The 18,112-nt window shown below is 45.5% G+C and overlaps 1 protein-coding gene and 1 long non-coding RNA gene across 2 annotated transcripts; one reads left to right on the top strand and one right to left on the bottom strand.

The window, feature by feature from the left end:
• Nucleotides 1–778: 778 nt before the first annotated feature.
• On the bottom strand, nt 779–18,103 carry PPEF2 (protein phosphatase with EF-hand domain 2). Its single transcript, XM_015623698.2, has 16 exons — nt 13,611–18,103; nt 10,404–10,531; nt 9,830–9,887; nt 9,151–9,326; nt 8,039–8,153; nt 7,162–7,208; nt 6,598–6,764; nt 6,478–6,514; nt 6,243–6,392; nt 5,227–5,556; nt 4,341–4,526; nt 3,526–3,668; nt 2,914–3,020; nt 1,859–2,022; nt 1,240–1,327; nt 779–1,016 (listed from the first exon to the last, which is right to left on the bottom strand). Exons 1-16 carry the CDS (start codon nt 13,669–13,671, stop codon nt 835–837), a joined length of 2,139 nt encoding a protein of 712 aa, XP_015479184.1. The 5' UTR covers nt 13,672–18,103; the 3' UTR covers nt 779–834.
• LOC107202781 lies at nt 8,266–15,881 on the top strand. Its single transcript, XR_001520826.3, has 3 exons — nt 8,266–8,477; nt 11,940–12,026; nt 15,781–15,881. It is a non-coding gene; the product is annotated as an uncharacterized LOC107202781 (long non-coding RNA).
• Nucleotides 18,104–18,112: the final 9 nt, after the last annotated feature.

The raw sequence follows: 18,112 nt of genomic DNA, 5'->3' as shown, positions 1-18,112 counted from the left end.
TACATCTTCTGCCTGCTGGACTGGGATGCTTCTATTTGAGAAACACGTTGTTTCTTGTTTTGCCAACTCTTCACACTACCCCACTTCACAAGCTGCAGTCTTTTATGCAGCCTTGATAGCTTTGAAAATAACTTGAATGTGCATCATAGGCTCCCTAGCAGGGTGCTACTTGATCTATTGCCCTGGACTTTGAAAATGAAATTACCTCAGTAGATGTCAGATTTTCTAGTCCCCCTGCTAGAGACAGTGTTGCACATTTGAGGTATTTCTCCCAAGATCCTGCTCTCCTGCACATACTTAGTAGCTCCAAACTTCCAGAACAAGCTTACCACCGCACAGGAACACGAGCAGAGAAGTAGCTATCATGACTGGAGCAGCACTGCTGCTCCCAGAATTAACTTGAGAAGAAATGAACAGCCAAACAACAGCAATCTAGAAAAAATGGTTTATTAAAAGGAAAGCTGTGATCAAAGAGGTGCTACCTCCTTTAAACACTGCCTACAAGCAATACTTCAACTTCCACTTCACTGCTTTTGAAAATACCTGTAACCTTTCCTCACACTGCCAGGAGAAGCTAAGTTGCATCTTCCCTTTGAGCAGGAAACTACTTAAAACGCAGCTTCTTTTAAGAACAGCCCGAACTGAAGCACAGCTCATCTGTCTCACCTGTTACCTTCCCCAGATGGGTCACAGCTGTTGCCTACAGTGATGTCTGTTCTGAGCACCTGCCTTCCCTTTCCCTGCTTGCTATCTGCAGGCACCCTCTGTGTTAGGTCAGGCAGTCCTGGCTTTGTGGAAATCAAGGCATGGGGCGTGGTAACCCTGGGCAGGTTCTCACGCCGGGCACTGTTTGACGAGGCGGAAGGCTTCCAGGAACTCGTTGAAGTCAATGTTCCCATCCTTGTTAAAATCAATGCTGCGAACCAAGTCGTTAATGCCATCATCCGTGAGTTCAATGTTCATGTGGGAGCTGAACAGCTTCCAGGTTTGCTGGAATTCCTCAAAGGAGATGAGACCTGTGGAGGAGCATTTCAGATGCTGCAGCTGCATCTCCTGATGTGGAGATCACTGGCTAAAACACAACTTCCAGCAGCAGAGAGGCAAATGGACATTTCAGAATCATGGGAGGGAGGAGGAGGATCCAAGCCTAAACAAAAACACCTCTAGACATGCTAAAGGAAGCTCCAAAGCACAAGGGAACACAGGGCAGCAATCAACACCCCCTGCACACCTACTTACCTGAATGGTCTCTGTCTATGATCCTGAATATGGTCTCTAAGTTGGATCTGTTTCGATAAATGACTTCCAGCAAGCTTGACTGGATGTGCTGAAAGACACAAAGACAGTTTTCATCCACCTGACACCTCTGCTCTCTGAGTTGTTACTGCAGATGTCTCCACAAATATTCTTTGCTCTCCAGAACTTGCCAACAGTGCCTTATCAACCAGGTGTGTGGATGCACAGCTGCAGAACAGACCATGGGCAACTTGTCCCTTCCCCACAGCCCTCTCCTGGGCTAACAGCGAGCCAGGCTGCATTTTATAACCACTGTGGAGTTGTGCTTGCTGGGCATAATTAACAAACTGCTACTTGGAGAGTGGAATAGTTCTCCTACTCACAAGCCTGCATCCAAAACTACCTCAAAATTTTGCTTTTGCATTCATTGTCTATTTGTAAAATGGGCTGAGTGCCTAAGGACTATTAGAGCTCAGGCAAGACTTCCTATCAACTTTAGTGTGGCTTTGGATTATGCAGGAACCATCCCCTGTCCTTTTGCACCATAATTGGTGTGCACATGCTGGGGATCTGGTGAGCAGTTGGTCACATTGTGCTTTGATGGAAGGGGGTGAGTGCTTACCTCTTGGCTCCTCTGCTCCATGGCCAGGTCATCCAGCCAGGATTTGTATTCCAGCATTCCATCCTCGGTGCTGCGCACCAGCTGCGGCCTCAGCATTCGCCAGGGCAGCCCCAGCCGCAGCACCGACTCCACTGCTGTCGCCCAGTTGCTCAGAGAGATCTTTCCTGCAGGGAAAAGGAAGACACCTCTGGGACACAGGTAGGGGAAAGCATGTGAAGGCAAAGAAAGCCTGAAACAGTGACACATAGACAGTCTAGGTGCTGCTGACAGCACGGTGTTAATTTTGCAGTGCAGGTGCGCGCACACCGCCCCCAAGCCTCGGCAAGCTTTTTATCATTGCAACAAATTGAGGCTATGAGGCTGCCAACATCTGAACAAAGGCAAGACACTGACTTTGGGTATCTGATTAGAAATTTGCAGCCCACTGCCCATTTTAGCAGCTGCTCTAACAACTGAGCTGGATTTCTGTGAACAGTTTTGCTGCCCGCTAAGTGCACAATTCTCCCCATGAGCAGCTCTGCCAGCCACTTTTTCTCCCCCAGCCCACCAAAGGACAGCAACACCTCTCAGTCACTGCACCAACACAGCACTCCTGTCTGCCAGAGAAGTAAGAACTCTCCACTCCTTCCTTCAGGCTCTGACAAGAATCACTGCCACAGAAGACATCGCTTGCTTTGCTCTTCCCAGTGATCCCCCTCCAGGGGTGAGCGGGCTCTACAGACCATGCAACCCTTCTCAAGTGATACAACAGACATGTTCCAGGTCCTCTTTTCCAATGCTTCATCAGTATTTCAGCTGCAAGGAGCTCTTCTAGTACTGGCCTCGATTGCTACACATCAGGCTCATGATGTCCTGTTTTTCCAGCACCCCCACTTTATGGTGTCACTCAGAGGCATCCACAGAGACTGACTAACAGCAAATGACCTCTGGCAAGGTCTGATAGAGCCTCCCTGTGACAACTGTCCCTGAGCAGTCTCCCAGCCAGCCACAAACTCAGTCACTTCAGCCCTATCCAACCAGGCAAGGAACCCACACGCCCCTCAGCTCTGAGTTACCTGTATTGTCCCCGTCGTAGGCCTTGAAGGCACTGATGAGAGCTGAGGTGTGAGCAAAGAGCTTTTCCCGCAAGGCTCGAAAGGCTGACTCCTCTACTCTGCTTATTCTGGGGGATGCAGAACAGAGAGAAGCACTTGAAGGTCTTGCCATGAATCACAAGGAAAACTGCACCTTCCCTCCCAGTGTTCTACCTGGTTTGTCCATGGATTGCCCAGACCCTCACACAACTGCTCTGCTCAGCTACATCTCAGTGCTTGTGACAAGGCACTGTGTGCCCAGAGCATTTCCCTGCAGCTGATGCCAGGAGACCCTGCATTCATTTGTGAAGCAACAAAGCTAAAAAGAACCTCAGAAAAAGGTCAAAAACTAAAACCTGGCATAAAAAAACTGAAAAACCAGCAACCTTTAGAAAAATCCCCTTGGAATTGTGTTAACATTCCCTTCTCAAGCCTTGAGCAACTTCAAGTACAAAGCTTGATCCCTCCTTTAGAGCAATTCTTTAGAAAATCAAGGTGTGAAAGTTCATCTTCAGAGTCAAACTTTGTAAAAGTGCATGAAGTATCCCCTTTGGAAATTTTGACCTGGCAAAGAGAGCAACTGGAAAGCCTTGCCTTTGGGTCATATTGAGCATATGGGCTGTCTTGTTTGCTTGGTACTGAACAAAGTGGGGGATCAGGTCTGGTCCCAGCTTCACATAGGCTCCCCTGTTGCTGCCAATCTCGTAGTAGTTTGAGGCTGAAAAGATGGTCAACACCTAATCCCAAAAAAAGAGGCATTTGCAGTCAATACATACATCCTGTAATATTTATATATGTGACAACAACTCACTTGATCCCCTCCAGAAGGAACAGATTGTGAATACACCATTTTTTACATCTTTACAGAGAAGAGGGAGAGTCAGGTGGCAGCTGGCCTGGAAGCCTCGCAGGTGTGAGTTCCTCCTGGGTGGCACCAGTCAGACATAGATCTGGCCACATGCAGAGCTTCCACAATTCTCCTGTGCTCTCGCCCATCAGTTCCTCTCTGCAGAGTGTGAGTGCCCTGACAAAGCCACTGACCTGGCTCTGAATCTTCTGAGAACAGAACTCACCTGCAGCAAGCTCAGTAACACCCTTCTGTAGCACATCTGCAACAACAGCTGCACTAAGTGGGGCCATGGCACAAGTGGGTTCTCAAGCACCACACACAAGGACACTGTTTGCCTGCACAGGCATCTCCCTGGCAGAGCAGGTGGCTCCAGATTGCCCTGAACTATGACTTCAGATGGAAACACACTCCACTTAACTCCCACTAAGCCTGTTCAAGGATTTTACACGTGCTTAGAGCCCCACTGGAAGAAATACAGAACTGAGACAAGCCACTCCCCCAGAAACCCTGTCCTGGGAGGATGGAAACCCAAGTGTCCTTCACACCACCCCCAACTAACCTTGCGGTTGTGGCAGAACTCGTAGCCCTCCTGCTTGCACTCGTGAGAGCGGATCAGGAACTGCAAGCTGTACTTCTCAAGGAACTTCTCTGTCACATCAGGCCCAAAGTAGCATCCACCACCTCGCACCTTATTTGCTCTGCAGCCCTCCTGAGGCGTGGGGTCGCTCCAGAGGATGTCTAAAACCTGAAAGGATTGGCAAGTTCACTGAATCCCCCCCTAGACTGCTGCTATAACCATAGTGCAGAGGAACAGACGTGTTTCCTGCATTCCAGCCAAAGACTGTCACAGACCTGGGCCACCTCACAAGTGGCAATATTGTTGGCCAGGAGCTACACACACATCCCAAGTGTCTGGGGAAAGAGAGATGCATAGGTCAGGCCTGATATCGGCTGCCTTTGCTAGCATTAAGATGCCCAAGAGCCTTACCTGTCTTCCTCCATCCCAAAACACAAGTCCCAGGGCAAGAACAACCAGCAGATCCTGTGGCCATTAGCAGGCTTAGTATTAAATCCCTTTGTTTTCTAGCCAGGACATTCTGCAGCCTCTAGAAATACAAGTGCTGACCCAGTAACCACTGTTTGGATTAAAGCTTTATTTCTTTAACCCTGACATCAATATATAGCGCTAGGGTGAAAAGGTGTGCAGTGCTGGAAGGTCACATTTAATGTCAACTAAGTAACCGTAGTTTCAGAGCACACAGAAGAGACTCTCAGGCTGGAAAGGAAGTCCCCAGCTGCTCCTCTCAGAAAGTAACAAAGGGACCCAACAAAATACCCCCCAGCCACACAGAGCAGCCCTTCCCGGCCACCTCCCACTGAAGGGCCAGCTGCTGCAGGAGGCACCCACAGCACACCCAGCTCAGGACCCTGCTTAGACTCCTCACCTGCTTCCACTCCTCCTGGCGACTCCAGCACGGCTCATCATCCACACCCTTCAAGGAGACCATGCTGGAATAGGTGAGCTCCTCTGGCTCTGACTCACTGATGTCCACCAGCCGGCGGCACGTGTCGATTTGCTCCTGCACCGTCTGCCGGAGCCACCTGGAGAACTCCAGCCTGTTGGCTGTGCTGGGAGCCTGGGCTGACTGGGATAACCTGGGAGCTGCCTCATTCCCTGCTGCATCAGTGCCTGATTCCCTCTCACCATTTATGGCCTGTATTTCTGCTTTTCTGCTCGATTCCTTTCTTTTCTTCAGCCTTAACACAGAAATAAACTGAAAGAGGTAAGAGAAATGGAGCTGGTAACATAGCATGAAAACCCAGATCTCCAGCTCTAACACCTAACACTGGCAGACTTGAAGTGATCAAAGCCCCCAGGCACCACTCGCTTCTGCCATCAACTGCTGCTTGACTGTGGGGAACTACTACTGCCATCCTCTCATACAAGCCATCCTGGGTTTACAGCTGGGCCCTACATCCATCACATCTCACTCTCCTTCATTGACTTCATCCACACAGATTTCATCTGCCATGGCAACTGTGCAGCAGACCAAAGGAAACGTTAGTGACTAATACAAGAGCTGTCATTATATTTGGAGAAGGAAAGTGATATTGCCCAACTAGAGAGTGAGGCAGAGACAAGTTAAATGACTTATCAAAATCCTTCTGGAAATCTAGGGGGTAAAAGCAGGCTAAGGAGCTGCAGGACAATGTCTCATCATCACTGTGTTTTTACTTCAGCACCAGCACATATCCCAGAAACCAACAGTGCTTCATCCTGTCACAGCTCGTGCACACACACACACTAACAAACCAAAGCCTACACCTAAACACAAGTTTGTCTAGGAAGACCATCTCTTAGATTTGTCTCATCAACAGCCAAGATGACATGCAGAAACGAGCTCCCCACCACAAATCAGCGACACTGTTGTCTTTTCAATAACTGGGAAATAAAACCTACTTTGTCCCTTTGAATTTTCTCAAGCATGTCCAGGTCAGTGGTGTCAGAGATGCCCCCGTGAATAATGAGGACTTTCTGATCAATCAGGGTGGCCAGGGGCAGCCAACAGAATACATTCTGAAACATCTTCAAGATTTTCTTCCCATGCACCTGAGCAAAAGTAAAAAAGAGATAAAGCATCAAGTCTTCTAAACACACGTCTCACATGGTAAAGGAGACACAAACATCAGCCTACCTTGTATTTCTGCATCACTTCCTTGGTGAAACCATAGCTAAAGGAACAGGAGAAAGGAAGCTCAGTGGGATTTTGCACAACGCCCTCGACATCGTGCTCAGCCCTGCACACAAGCCGTACCGTAAGTTCACCATGTGGTCCTCGTGGTTCCCGCGGTTGAGATGAACCTCCTTGGGATAGATCAGGAGGAAGGTAAAGAGGATAACAAGGATCTCAAGGGACTGCTTGCCTCTGTCTACAAAGTCCCCATTGAACACGTAGGACTTGGAAGGGGAAGGCAGGCCATTCTGTAAGAGCAAGGAACAGGCAGATATCACCAGAGAGGCCTCCCCAAGGTGTCCATATGCCCTCCCCACAGCTGCAGTCACTTACTCCTGGTCCCAGGTTACCACAGATCCCTGCTCATATTTGTCCTGTGGGCCCCAGCAGTGAAACTGGCAGTCACAAAGGTTTATCATTGGTATCAGCAGTAGAAAAATACCCATTGGCAGTAATAAAACTGACATGGATATCAGATTTCCAAGTCAGCAAGGGAGTACTGATTTGTGAAGCCATTTAAAACAAATCAAATTGACTTGGGGAATTGTACATGAACGACCCGATTTTGCAAACACTTCTCAACACGACCCATGGGATACCCATTGCAATGCCTGGACAGCCTCCCTCTCCAAATTTGGTGACTACCTTGTAAAAGATGAGGAACAAGTCATCCAGCTGGCCATGCAAATCTCCTAGCAGGCACAAAGAGACAAGTCACAGCATATTTACCTTGAACTCAAAAAAAAAAACACCCATACATCCTTTATCAATTAATCCCCACTGAAATACTTTGAGAACCTGATACATTCCACTACAGGGAATTGCAAGCCTAGAGAAAAAGGACACGATGTAAGGCTTGAGCTGAAGTCTGAGAAGTGCAGTAAAAAATCCTACACCATTTGCTGAAGACTGATTTAGAAACTTTTTTCATTTATCTCCTGTGATGGCACAGCACTGCACAAGATTGGTATTACATGGGAGAAAGCTTTGCATTCCACATAACAATTTAATTCTCATTTAACACAATATTGCAGAAAGAGGTTTTCCAGAGGCTGATAGCATGCAAAAGTCTGGGCTATGTATTCTGCAGAAATATCTCAATATTTTAACATTAGTCAGAGTAGGAAAAAAGTAAAAAGCTTTGTCTCAAATTTACTTATAGGATGCAAAGATGCGATAACATTCCAGATCTGCATGCATTTGCTGGTGCTCACCCAGAACAGCTCCAGGATTTTGTTGTTTAAAAAATCCCAGACCACAGAACGGGTCAGACCACTACCAAATTCTGTGACCAGTCCTCAGCTGGGTGTGGTTTCTGTGGTTTAGTAAAACAGCTCCAAGTTTGGGGTGAGAGAGAAAAGGTCACCTTTCATTTCAGACAGACCCAGCTGCCTCTCAAGTCATCACACACTCAGCTTATAGAGAGCATTTGTGTTCCAAGTTCAGTACAGAGGGAGGCATCGTGCTCTCACTATCATTTTCCCTCTGTCCCACCCTCCCATAGGAGCTGCAAGGGACCCACCACACACGGTGACCTCCTCGCTGTAGCAGGTGGAGACGTGGCTGATGTTTGGCAACTGCTTGAGGTGCTTCCTGGTCTCGTGCAGGAGGTTTAAGACATAGCGAGCATGGAGCTGCTACTGGGAGAAAGTGAAGGGATTAAAGCAGGAAATCAGTGGCCTCTGAGCAGCACTACTGTGGCTGCAAAGACTCTACCAGGATAGCCTGGGTGGCAGAAACTCTCCCTGGAATGGCAGTCTGTGCTGACCTATGGGCTTGCAAACAAGATGAGGGAAATACTGGGAAACTGCAGGATGGCAGACACTTGCCCAGTGCAGCTCAGCCTCAGCACTGAGAGGGCTGGCAAAGCAACCCTAAAGCCCCAGCACACCTTGTGGACAAGGCTATACCCACACTAGGCCACATCACCTCCAGGAGCAGCTGAAATTCCAATATCACAGGTAAGAAGTTGCTCCTCTAGAGCCTTCTTAGCTTTTCCACATTTAACCAGTCTGTGAGTTTCCACATATCCTGCAGTGATAGAGATGCTCAAAGCCAGGGTGTAGGCATTTAATACAGTTGGGATATGAGACACCTTTGGTTTAGAAGACACTTTTGGTTGGAGAAGGGGTGTTTTTGCCTATTTTGGAGTTCAAACACATCAGCTGAGGGATGGCAGCAGAACACTGCAGTTGGATCAAGACTTAGTGCAGGAGTGGTACTCAACTTCCTCATCAAAAAAAACTCACAGTTTACATTTTAAATCAGAGTAGCATAGCACAAAACATTGTAATTGGCTATTTCTCTCTGGGCCATCCTATACTTATTTACCAATTGAGAAATTCAAACAAACAATGGTGAAAAGTTTTAACATGACATGTTGCTAATTTTTCCCTTAAAAAATAAAACTCAGGTTAATCTTGGTACACCCCTATATATAAAGTGTTTGGTTTTGTTAGGAGTATATTTTCAAAAATAAGAACATTTCTATGGCATTAGGAAATACCATATAATTTCCAGCCCCATAATTAACAGCCAGCCAGCTGAGCTTGGTAAGAAAGCTAAGACCAAATTATCCATCCTGCAGCCTTGTTCAGAGAAGGGAAAAGCATGGTACCTTTTGGGGATCCTTACTTGTTTCTGTTGGAAAGCTTCCAGCAAGGCCGTGGCATGGTCAGGGAGGAGAGGGAAAGAGAGATGGGGTCCAGTGTAGGAGTCTGGCACCTCTATGGATTCATAGTCACAGAACTTTTCCAACTCTGCCTCTTTGTAGCTTTCCCCACTTATGAACATGCGAGTGATAAAATCCCCTGGACAGCCAATAAGTGGGGTTGGTTTTTAAAAAAAAATAAAAATAAAAAAAGAGAGAAACAAACAAAAAAGAGGTTAATTTGCTCCAGGTATCATTCTACCTGTATCAGTAATTTCCTACAGAAGAGCTGTTTGCTTAGGCTGGCACTCAGGAGCAGTTGCAGCCATGGAAGCTTGGTGCTGCTCAGCACTGCTACCAATCTTGCAGCAAGGGAAAGGCTGCAGAGACAAATCTCCATGTGCACTGTGCACCATTCTGTGATTCTGTGAAAAAATACTCAACTTTTATGCCTCTTTCCAGCTCCTAAGAGCAGGAATCACCCCCCATCCCTTGCACAGCTTGTAGTCTCCAGGCAATTCACTCTATTCCTGATGCCATCACTCCTGAGACTCTTGGCCACATGTGCCATCCTGAAGATTGCCCAGCACTGGGCAATGAATAATAGAAGGTGCAGCCTTTGGAACTGCTGGTGCCACATCTAACAATAGCACACACACTTACTCTCTTTGCTGCTGCTTGGTGTGAACTGGTCCATGAGGTAACTGAAGAAGTTGTGAAGCTGCAGGAAGAGGGAGAGCCCATCATTCACCCCAGAATTAAATTCAACCAAGTAGCAACCTATCATCATTATCTTTCTGCAAGTACTATCTCTGCCCTTCTCATGCTGTCTGCTATGTACAGCAATTCTCATTGTACCAAATTAAGTTTTGACTATCTTGAGATGAATTCAAAACAGTGGCTTTACCTTCAGCCACAGGCACAAGGATGCTATGAGCCCCTCCTCTCCCTGAGAGGAGTCAGCCATGCAAGAGAACTTCAACCCAAGTTAAAACGTAGCAAACCAAATAGACTTGCTTATTGTGTTCAGACTCCAGAAAATCCCTGTTAAATGGCTCTTATGGGCTCACTTTTGAGGTTCATTACTTTGTGTTTTATGCAACATACGCAGGCAGGGAATCCATAGGTTAAAAAGAGGCAGGAAACCCTGCCCACTTAGAGGGTTACCAGCCAGAGTCTGGCACAGAAACCACCTTCCCACATGTTTTCCTACCTGCTCTTTTCCTTGGCACCATACCTTGATCTGATCCTGCTCACAGGCATACTCAATGGATTGAAAGATTCTCCAGGTGCAGCGGCGCCGCATTTCCAGCCGAGCCACGTGGCGCCGATACCATTGCTGGATCAAGACAGCTGCCTTGAAAGCTGGGGGACAACAACAGAACCAAGCTGCTGAGCAGCACTGCCTGCAGCTGAGGCACCTGCAACAGCTCCTTCCCCACCCCTGAACATAGAAGAAAACTTGTCCTTTTCAGGAAAAAGCTTCCAGGAATTGTACTCTTGTGCCTCAGGGCAAAAAGACCCTCTTCTTTTTGCCTTTGTATTTGCAAGAGGTTGACCTGACCAGAGACCTCTGAAGCACTTGCAACCACTCCTGCTGGTTCCTCAGCACCAGCATGAACCACAAAGTATTAGGGCCTAAAAGCCCTAACATGTTCTTCACTATTATTAGATAATATCCTCACTTGCTACCTACCATGGTAATTTTTATGTCCATGTTAGCATCCCTAGGAGCTGGGGCTTCAGGAAACCAGAAATCTAACTGAGGCCATGCAAGGAGTTGGGGAAGACAGGATCCAAAGTTTCCTACTAGAGCCTTAAAAATATGGGGATTTTCTACCTCTCTTTATGACAAATAAATACTTCAGCTTTTGCAACTGTGCAAGAAGGATCCTATTGCAGCATTAATATCAACATACCATTACCTTACAATAAAATAAAGACAAAGCTACACCCACTGTGAAAAGGGGGAAGCAGAACTTTGGCCATTTAATGGCACAGAATGAATGAGATGGCAGAATTTTCAGGTGCCTGTTTGAGATTCAAACCACAGCCAGGGATGACACCCAAAATGATGGCTACCTGCCCTTTGATCTTTAAAACACAGCCTCTGTATTCTCCCAATTCCAGTGTGTGCCCTTTAAAGATGATTTCAGATGGGATGTGTGCATGTTTCAATTGAAGTAGATGGGTGCAGTTAAACATTTCCTTTTTCAAGTTCTGCCACAGAATTTTACGTACCTCTACAATCTCTCATCCTCCTTAGCTGGTCTTGATCCCATTTGGACCAGCTCTGCTACTTGGCATTTCCCTTTGGATTACACTGCATGCCTTCCTGTTCCTTTCTGAAGCCCCACCCGTGAGCCCTATACTTAAAACACCTTCTAACACTGCTTCTCCATCACCTTTAGCCAAGGGGGGAAAGGGATGAGTGCTGTATCCACAGGCTGGCTTCAAAATCCAAGGACAACAACAGAGGTAGGGAACTAGGCCTGCTGCAGAAGGTATATTCCCTTGCCAGATTCACCAAAGCAGCGAGAGCAGGTGTGTGGGAAAACCTTCATTCAAAAGAAGAAAATCCCTCACCTCTACCCAAAGGCTGCTATACACTGGCAAGAGACAAAGACACCATATTAACTCCATCAGTTTGCATTAATTACACAACAAATGGCCCTCCAGGTACTTCAGCAGGAAACAGTGACCTTTCCCTAAAGAAGGTATCTCTATGGATTATATACTGAAAATAATCTTTTAAATTATGATTCTCTTTCAGCACTGGGAATTGCAGAGCACAAAAAAGGAAGATCTACAGCTGCTGTTCAGCAGGGGTCTGAGACACCCTGAAGCTGTGGGCAAGAAGGTAAGATTTGGCAAGCCTTAACTCAGGAGTAACTTCTGTATTCTTTGCCTTCTGTCTGGGTGAGAAAACACTTACTGATCTGCTGGGCTTTGAAAAAATTCCTTGTGATGACTCCACGCATACCAATGAAAACCACAACTTTAGAAAGAGTAAAAATTAAACCCATCAATGACATGTTGTCACTTGCACAGTTAACATAAATACCATCATCCACAGCATTTAAGTGTTTACTCTGCTTTTACAGAGACCAACTCTGCAACTGAAAAAGCCTGGTATTGTAATTTAGCAGCTTACCTGGGGATTTATACCTGGCAGTGTTAGTATCAGTTTGGGAAAAAAAACCCAACAAAACAAAAACAAAGAGAAAGACTTAGCCACATTTTATGATGAACCATACCATCTATCACATAAGCTGCTGCAAGCATATGAAAGTGGCAGCACTCAAACCAGACTTCACTCCAAGGCAGGGCCAGTTGAACAGCATTTTCCATTGCAAACAGCCTGCAGATCTCGTGCAGGGAGGACAGGGATGACATCTGGCACACTACATTTGGGCAGAAAGTGCTAAGCAGCCAGATCTGAAAGGTGTTGAGAACCGAAGGCTACAAATTCCCAGAGGCTTTACTGCCGTGGGCAACTGTTGCTGAGGTACCAGATGTAATACAAGGTTTCTAACAAGTAACTAGTGTTGTGTTACACTTGATCATCTTAAAATAACCATGAGCTTGTTGGAAAAGGCCATGGACTTCTGGTGCTATGGATGACAGGTAAGTCTAAGTTTAATAAAGAGTTTTTCAACAGTAACAAGCACAAGTCTGAGTCACAAACTTGTCCCCACTTGCAATCCTTATTTTGTTTTCCAACTACTTGCAAACAGTTTGTTGTAGCATGCTGTTCTGGCAGTGCCCAGGACTACATGATTCAAACAACAAAGTAAAGACCATTTATTTACTTTTGAACTCCTCCTTACATCTAAGGTCTTCTTCATCAACTCCCTCTGTTCCACAGCAGACACAGGCACACACCCACAAAACTGACAACATTACAGAGGGCTTCATAAATCACCACAGCTTTGAGAGCCATAAACAAGTTAGCTTATCTGTGCTGATGTAGTTAGACCAAATGCACACTTTCTGTTTTACAGCTTTTCATAGCCACACTGTTTCACCATGTTTATAACCAGATTTATTTTGGCTTTGCTAATGCATCTGCTCAATCAGACCTGCACCAGTAAGAGCCTTGGAAAATAATCCAGGAAAAGTAGCAGGGTAACAACTGTCTCACTGTCAGCCAAAACAGAACCTGCATTATGCAGCAAGTGTTTAATCCAGCAGGTTGGTCCTAATTGCTGCTTCATTTCTGCTTAGATTTTAACCTACTCCTCATCTAAATTGCTGTTATTTCCTCAACCCTGTTGTATTCTGCCTGACACCTGAGAATTCTTCTCACAGGATACTGAAAGATGCTCACTTCAATGCTCTTAAAAAAAACAGGTAACTGGGAGGATAAACACATTCACTGCAACCTCCCCACAGCACATGCAGGAGAAAACAAGAAAAGATTGCATTTCTACAAGTCACTCACCACTTTCAGACTTCTGCAGGGAGTACTTGTACTGGATATTTACAGAACTACCAGATCCCATGTTCTCCAACCAATGCTCCAACGTTGCAGACTGGCCCAGTGTCACCAAAACCACAAACGAGATGCAGGGAAGACCATTTGGTCAGAATCAGAACAGCTGCAACACGTCCCACAGCGCCAAGAATCTACAGTTAAATATATTAACACATAATATTAACAATCAGATGGCCTCTCTTGTGCCCAAGTACATTTTCCACTACCAGGTTTCTCCAGCTAATCCCAGACAAGCAGAAGAAGACTTCTGTCTCACTGCTTCACGTCTCAAGTGAGCTTTATAAACAGGAATCAGTTCAGCACCTTTAGCTACTTGCATAACAATAGGTACTGTGATTGTAATTTTTTAATACTGTTTCATTTTTAATACTGTTAATTCATTTAAAAGTCATTAAGAGGCAGTATGTGCCTCTTATTATATTCTGTAGTGTAGACAAATATTCACTCTGTAAAGGATAACTCATTATGAGGGATGAACACACACCTGATATTTAATCTGACCACAGCTAGCAGGAAGCTGATTCTAAAATAACAATTAGCTACCAGAAGAAAATAACCAGCTTTGTTAAACACTGCTTGCCTTCATCTCATGTATCTGCTGACGTGTGGGAGCTTATTATGCCATCAATTGCCAGTATAAAAGGACAGACATGCAGACTTAACCTCACTGCTGTGGAAGCTCTGGTCAGAGTAAACAGATCCTAATGCAAGATTAGGTCAAACTCGGAAGGAGTTGAGGATAACCAAATTGTCCTTCACAGTCAGACATACTTCCTCTGGAAAATAAACAGTCACATAATACTGCCAAAGCAGCCCCAGGCTGTATCACTGAAGAATTCAACAGAATTTTATCTTCTCCTGAAACTCAGGGAGGGGAAAGCTGCAAAATGGAGGGAAGGCAATAAACACCTTAAGAATGTTAGGACTGGTGTTGGCCGGAGAGCTGAAAGTATTTTGAGAGGTCAGGACAGATTAACTACAGAGGCACTTGTACCCAGGAGAAGAAAACTCCTTTCCTCACTTCCTGCCATCCTTTTGCCTCCTCCTATCTCTCTCCACCTAACCCCCGTCTTCCCTCTCAAAATAGCTCAGATCCACACAAACACTAATTGAAGGAGTGCATCCGGTGTTGTGTAAGGTGAGCAACCCATGTTTGCTCAGGAAGGTGAGCCCTGCTCAGCCACACTGCAGCACAGGGAGCTTTTAGAGCTCAGCCAAGGCTGGAACTCTCTGTCCCTCACCCAGGATGCCCAACTGTACAATGGCATCCTCACAATGCCATGAGTGGGTGACAACAGGGTGCACTGCAATGCTCTCAGCGCAATATCTACATCCTTGTTTTATTCTAACAATAATGTTTCTTACCAATGTCACAAAATGCCTGAAATAGCTGCCAAATTACACCCAGTTTTACCTAGTGCTTCACCTTCTTTGTGTTCAAATAATGCAGGTACTCTGACAGCTTTCCACATTAACTGCTCCAAGGGACAACTGCAGACAAAATTCACCAGCTCTTGTTTGTAACCTCCTGTACCAGGGAAATTTGAACTCAGGAAAAAGTTGACAACTTTTGAGCGTAGGCCCATCTGGCCTATCCAAACCAAAATTTCACTTAAGACAGATCTGAGGATTCAGCAAGTTTCCACTTCCCAGAGAAGCAATGATATAAATTATTCATTCTGCATTGGCCCCTCTCCCAGGAACTAGAACGCTTCTAGATTACTTCTAAAACAATGGAGAACAAATCTGAAGCAACCATTTAAATATGGTGTTCAGTACTTTGTCTGCTGAAGGTGTGTTCAGGGGTACCACCTGCCTATTTAGATAAAATGTGACCTTCGTACTGCTTGCCTGCTTTGATAAAGGCAGGTGGTACCCCTGACCTTGGATTTGATGGCACCTTTGACAACAGTTTTTTTCTTATCTCCTTCTCTCCCTACCAAGTAAAGAGGTATTTATTATTAGGGTAGCCCTACTTTAAACACATTTCAGCCATCCATACAGAGGCATCACCTAATGTTAGTCTGCCCTAATTATCATATTATAGAAAGGCTTATCAACAGGTTCCTCCCAAGCAGTTCCCGGAGCCATGAACTTTTACATTTGTTGCCCTCAGATTTTTGTCAGGGGAACAACCTGAGCAAAGGAGTGCACAGGAGTACATCAGGCTCCAATGGAATCAAACCTGTTCCAAGGCTGGAAAGACTGAGGAAGAAACAGAACCAGCACCTTGGATCCTTCCTCATCCATCCAACACTTCCCTTCCTAAATTCTTGTACCTGAAAAATTGAAGAGGAACAGAGACCCATCAAGGCACAGCCTCCACGACAGGATGAACTGAGCAGCAGCAGCATCACTTCAGGTGCAGGTTGTATTGAATTTCCAGGTGAGAAACATGATCCAGACAGCAAACAGCCAGCTAACAACCACCCATTCCTCATCTTACTCTTGTCTGCCAGTCCTCTCCTGCAGAGATATTTCCTTCTCTCTGGAACAGGCTTTCCTCACACCTCCTTCACACAGGGCAGTCCCTGGTATGCACCACAGCACAGTGCCTGCCAGCAGATACCCATGCATGGTCAAGGCAGGTGACAAAAGCCACTGCACACATTTAAACCACCACTAAAAAGTCACGGACTCAAGAGCCCCACACGGACACAGAATCTGTGAAACACCAAGTTCAGGGCCTCAGGGGAAGGCCACGCACACACAGAGAAGATGCACATAGCCTGACCACCAGAGGTAATGTTTCACAGGCAGGAGGGAGACACAGCAGCCAGAATAGTCCATGCACTTCCCAAGCCATTGGGTAACAGTTCTTGAAACTCCTCAAACACAAGCAGAAGTTCAGTAACACCACCTAGTACCCCAGGAAATTCAGGAAAGGAAACCTTACACCAATCCACTCGAGTCAATCACCCCAAAACACAAACAACAAAAGCCTAGGTAAATTTCCTGGTTTAAACTACTTCTCCAAAACCAAAGCAAAGGACAGCATTCTGAACCAAATCCTACACACAGGGAACTTTTGCACATCACAGACATTTGCAGGACGTGGTCCTCAACCCACAGGACCCACAGGAAACATCTCAGCTCACATGAAAACCTGCTCCTAGCAAAGGTGACACTTCTTGTATCATGGATGGGATGCCCACTAACCTGAGAGTTTTATCAGCATTCCAGCAATGAAGGGAACAGGTGAGCAGAACAGGGAAGGCAACAGAAGGACATAACAGACTAGAAAGTTTACTAGGGGAAAACCTAGAAGAGATGTCGGAGAGAAAAAGTTCTGCTAAAAGGAAAAACATCAAGAGCTTAAGAGCTACACATTAATTAAAAACCAATCAAATACTTCTTCCAAGGGAAAAAATGCTAGCAGGCACTAGAGAAAGCAACAATCCTACCTTGCCTCTGAGAGTAAATACCTAGAGGTATGGCCCACGTGCACATCAGACCTGGCACCACTCATAGCTGCAAACAAGATGGTGAAGCGTGTTGTATTTCAAACACACACCCACAACACAGCTAATGCAATGCCAAAAAGGGGAATTACAGATACAAAACTCCCAAATGCAGCTTTCTACACCTTGGCATACAAAAAAGGATATTTTACTTCAAACTTGAAGCTATTTCTGAAGACAAAACCCTGCTGCAAAGAATTAAAAAGGAAAATGCAACTTACCTTGCCAAGTCCTAATTTATGGATTTGTTGAGATAAACACAACTGAAGCTCTTCACTTGATAAATTTTGGTTGTATTCAGTACCCAAATGACCAATGATTTCTGATGCTATTTGTTTAGTTACAGATGCAAAATCTCCTCCTCAGAATCCAAAAAATTAAGTAAGGTGTTCCCTTGGGCAGGCAGCACAACAGGCCATGTCTCTGTGCACGTGCAACCCAGAACTGGTGCAGACACTTTGATTTATTTATTGCCCAGTTATGAGCAGCCTTAAGAATCCTCTACCATGTGATGCTTAATAAAGGCTACAGATCTCAACTGGATTAGGATTACTCAAGGGATTATCAATGAGAAATGCAGCACGTTGGCCTCTCTCATCCTAGGAGTCAGCTCTTACACACTTCCAAGCCACCCTCTGCTAAATGCAAACTTCTGGAGGAAAAATAATGCAAGGTTTCACCCCTTATCTGTGTTGGGCTGAAAAAGTATCTAGGGATTTGTAGCTATGTAATCCCTAGTGCAGAAAGGAAGGGATGTGAAAAAAAAGCAAGGATAATTTAACTTGTTTTGTTATTTCACAATTCCAGGGCTTGAGAAAGCAAGAAAATGACTGTTCTTTCCAGTCTTTAAAAACTGTACACACAAAGCAGATGAAATCTTAAAAGAAATATGATCAGCAAGCTAGTCAAATAACTATAAATGATCCTCCCTTTCCAAAAAAAGCAATGATGATGAAGTGATAGAATTATCAGGCTAGAGAAATGCCC

Source organism: Parus major, chromosome 4 (assembly GCF_001522545.3).
Source record: "Parus major isolate Abel chromosome 4, Parus_major1.1, whole genome shotgun sequence".
Lineage (NCBI taxonomy): Eukaryota > Metazoa > Chordata > Aves > Passeriformes > Paridae > Parus > Parus major.
Note: the sequence above shows the minus strand (reverse complement) of the source record. Positions and strands in the feature narration are given on the sequence as shown.

Bases quoted from the DNA above. Each gene is read 5' to 3' on its own strand.
- PPEF2 (XM_015623698.2), bottom strand. From the start codon at position 13,671: ATGGGATCTGGTAGTTCTGTAAATATCCAGTACAAGTACTCCCTGCAG. The intron at 1,328-1,858 runs GTAAGCACTCAC...TGTGTCTTTCAG, and splicing joins TGGAGCAGAGGAGCCAAGAG to CACATCCAGTCAAGCTTGCT. The intron at 1,017-1,239 runs GTAAGTAGGTGT...GCTCCTCCACAG, and splicing joins CATAGACAGAGACCATTCAG to GTCTCATCTCCTTTGAGGAA.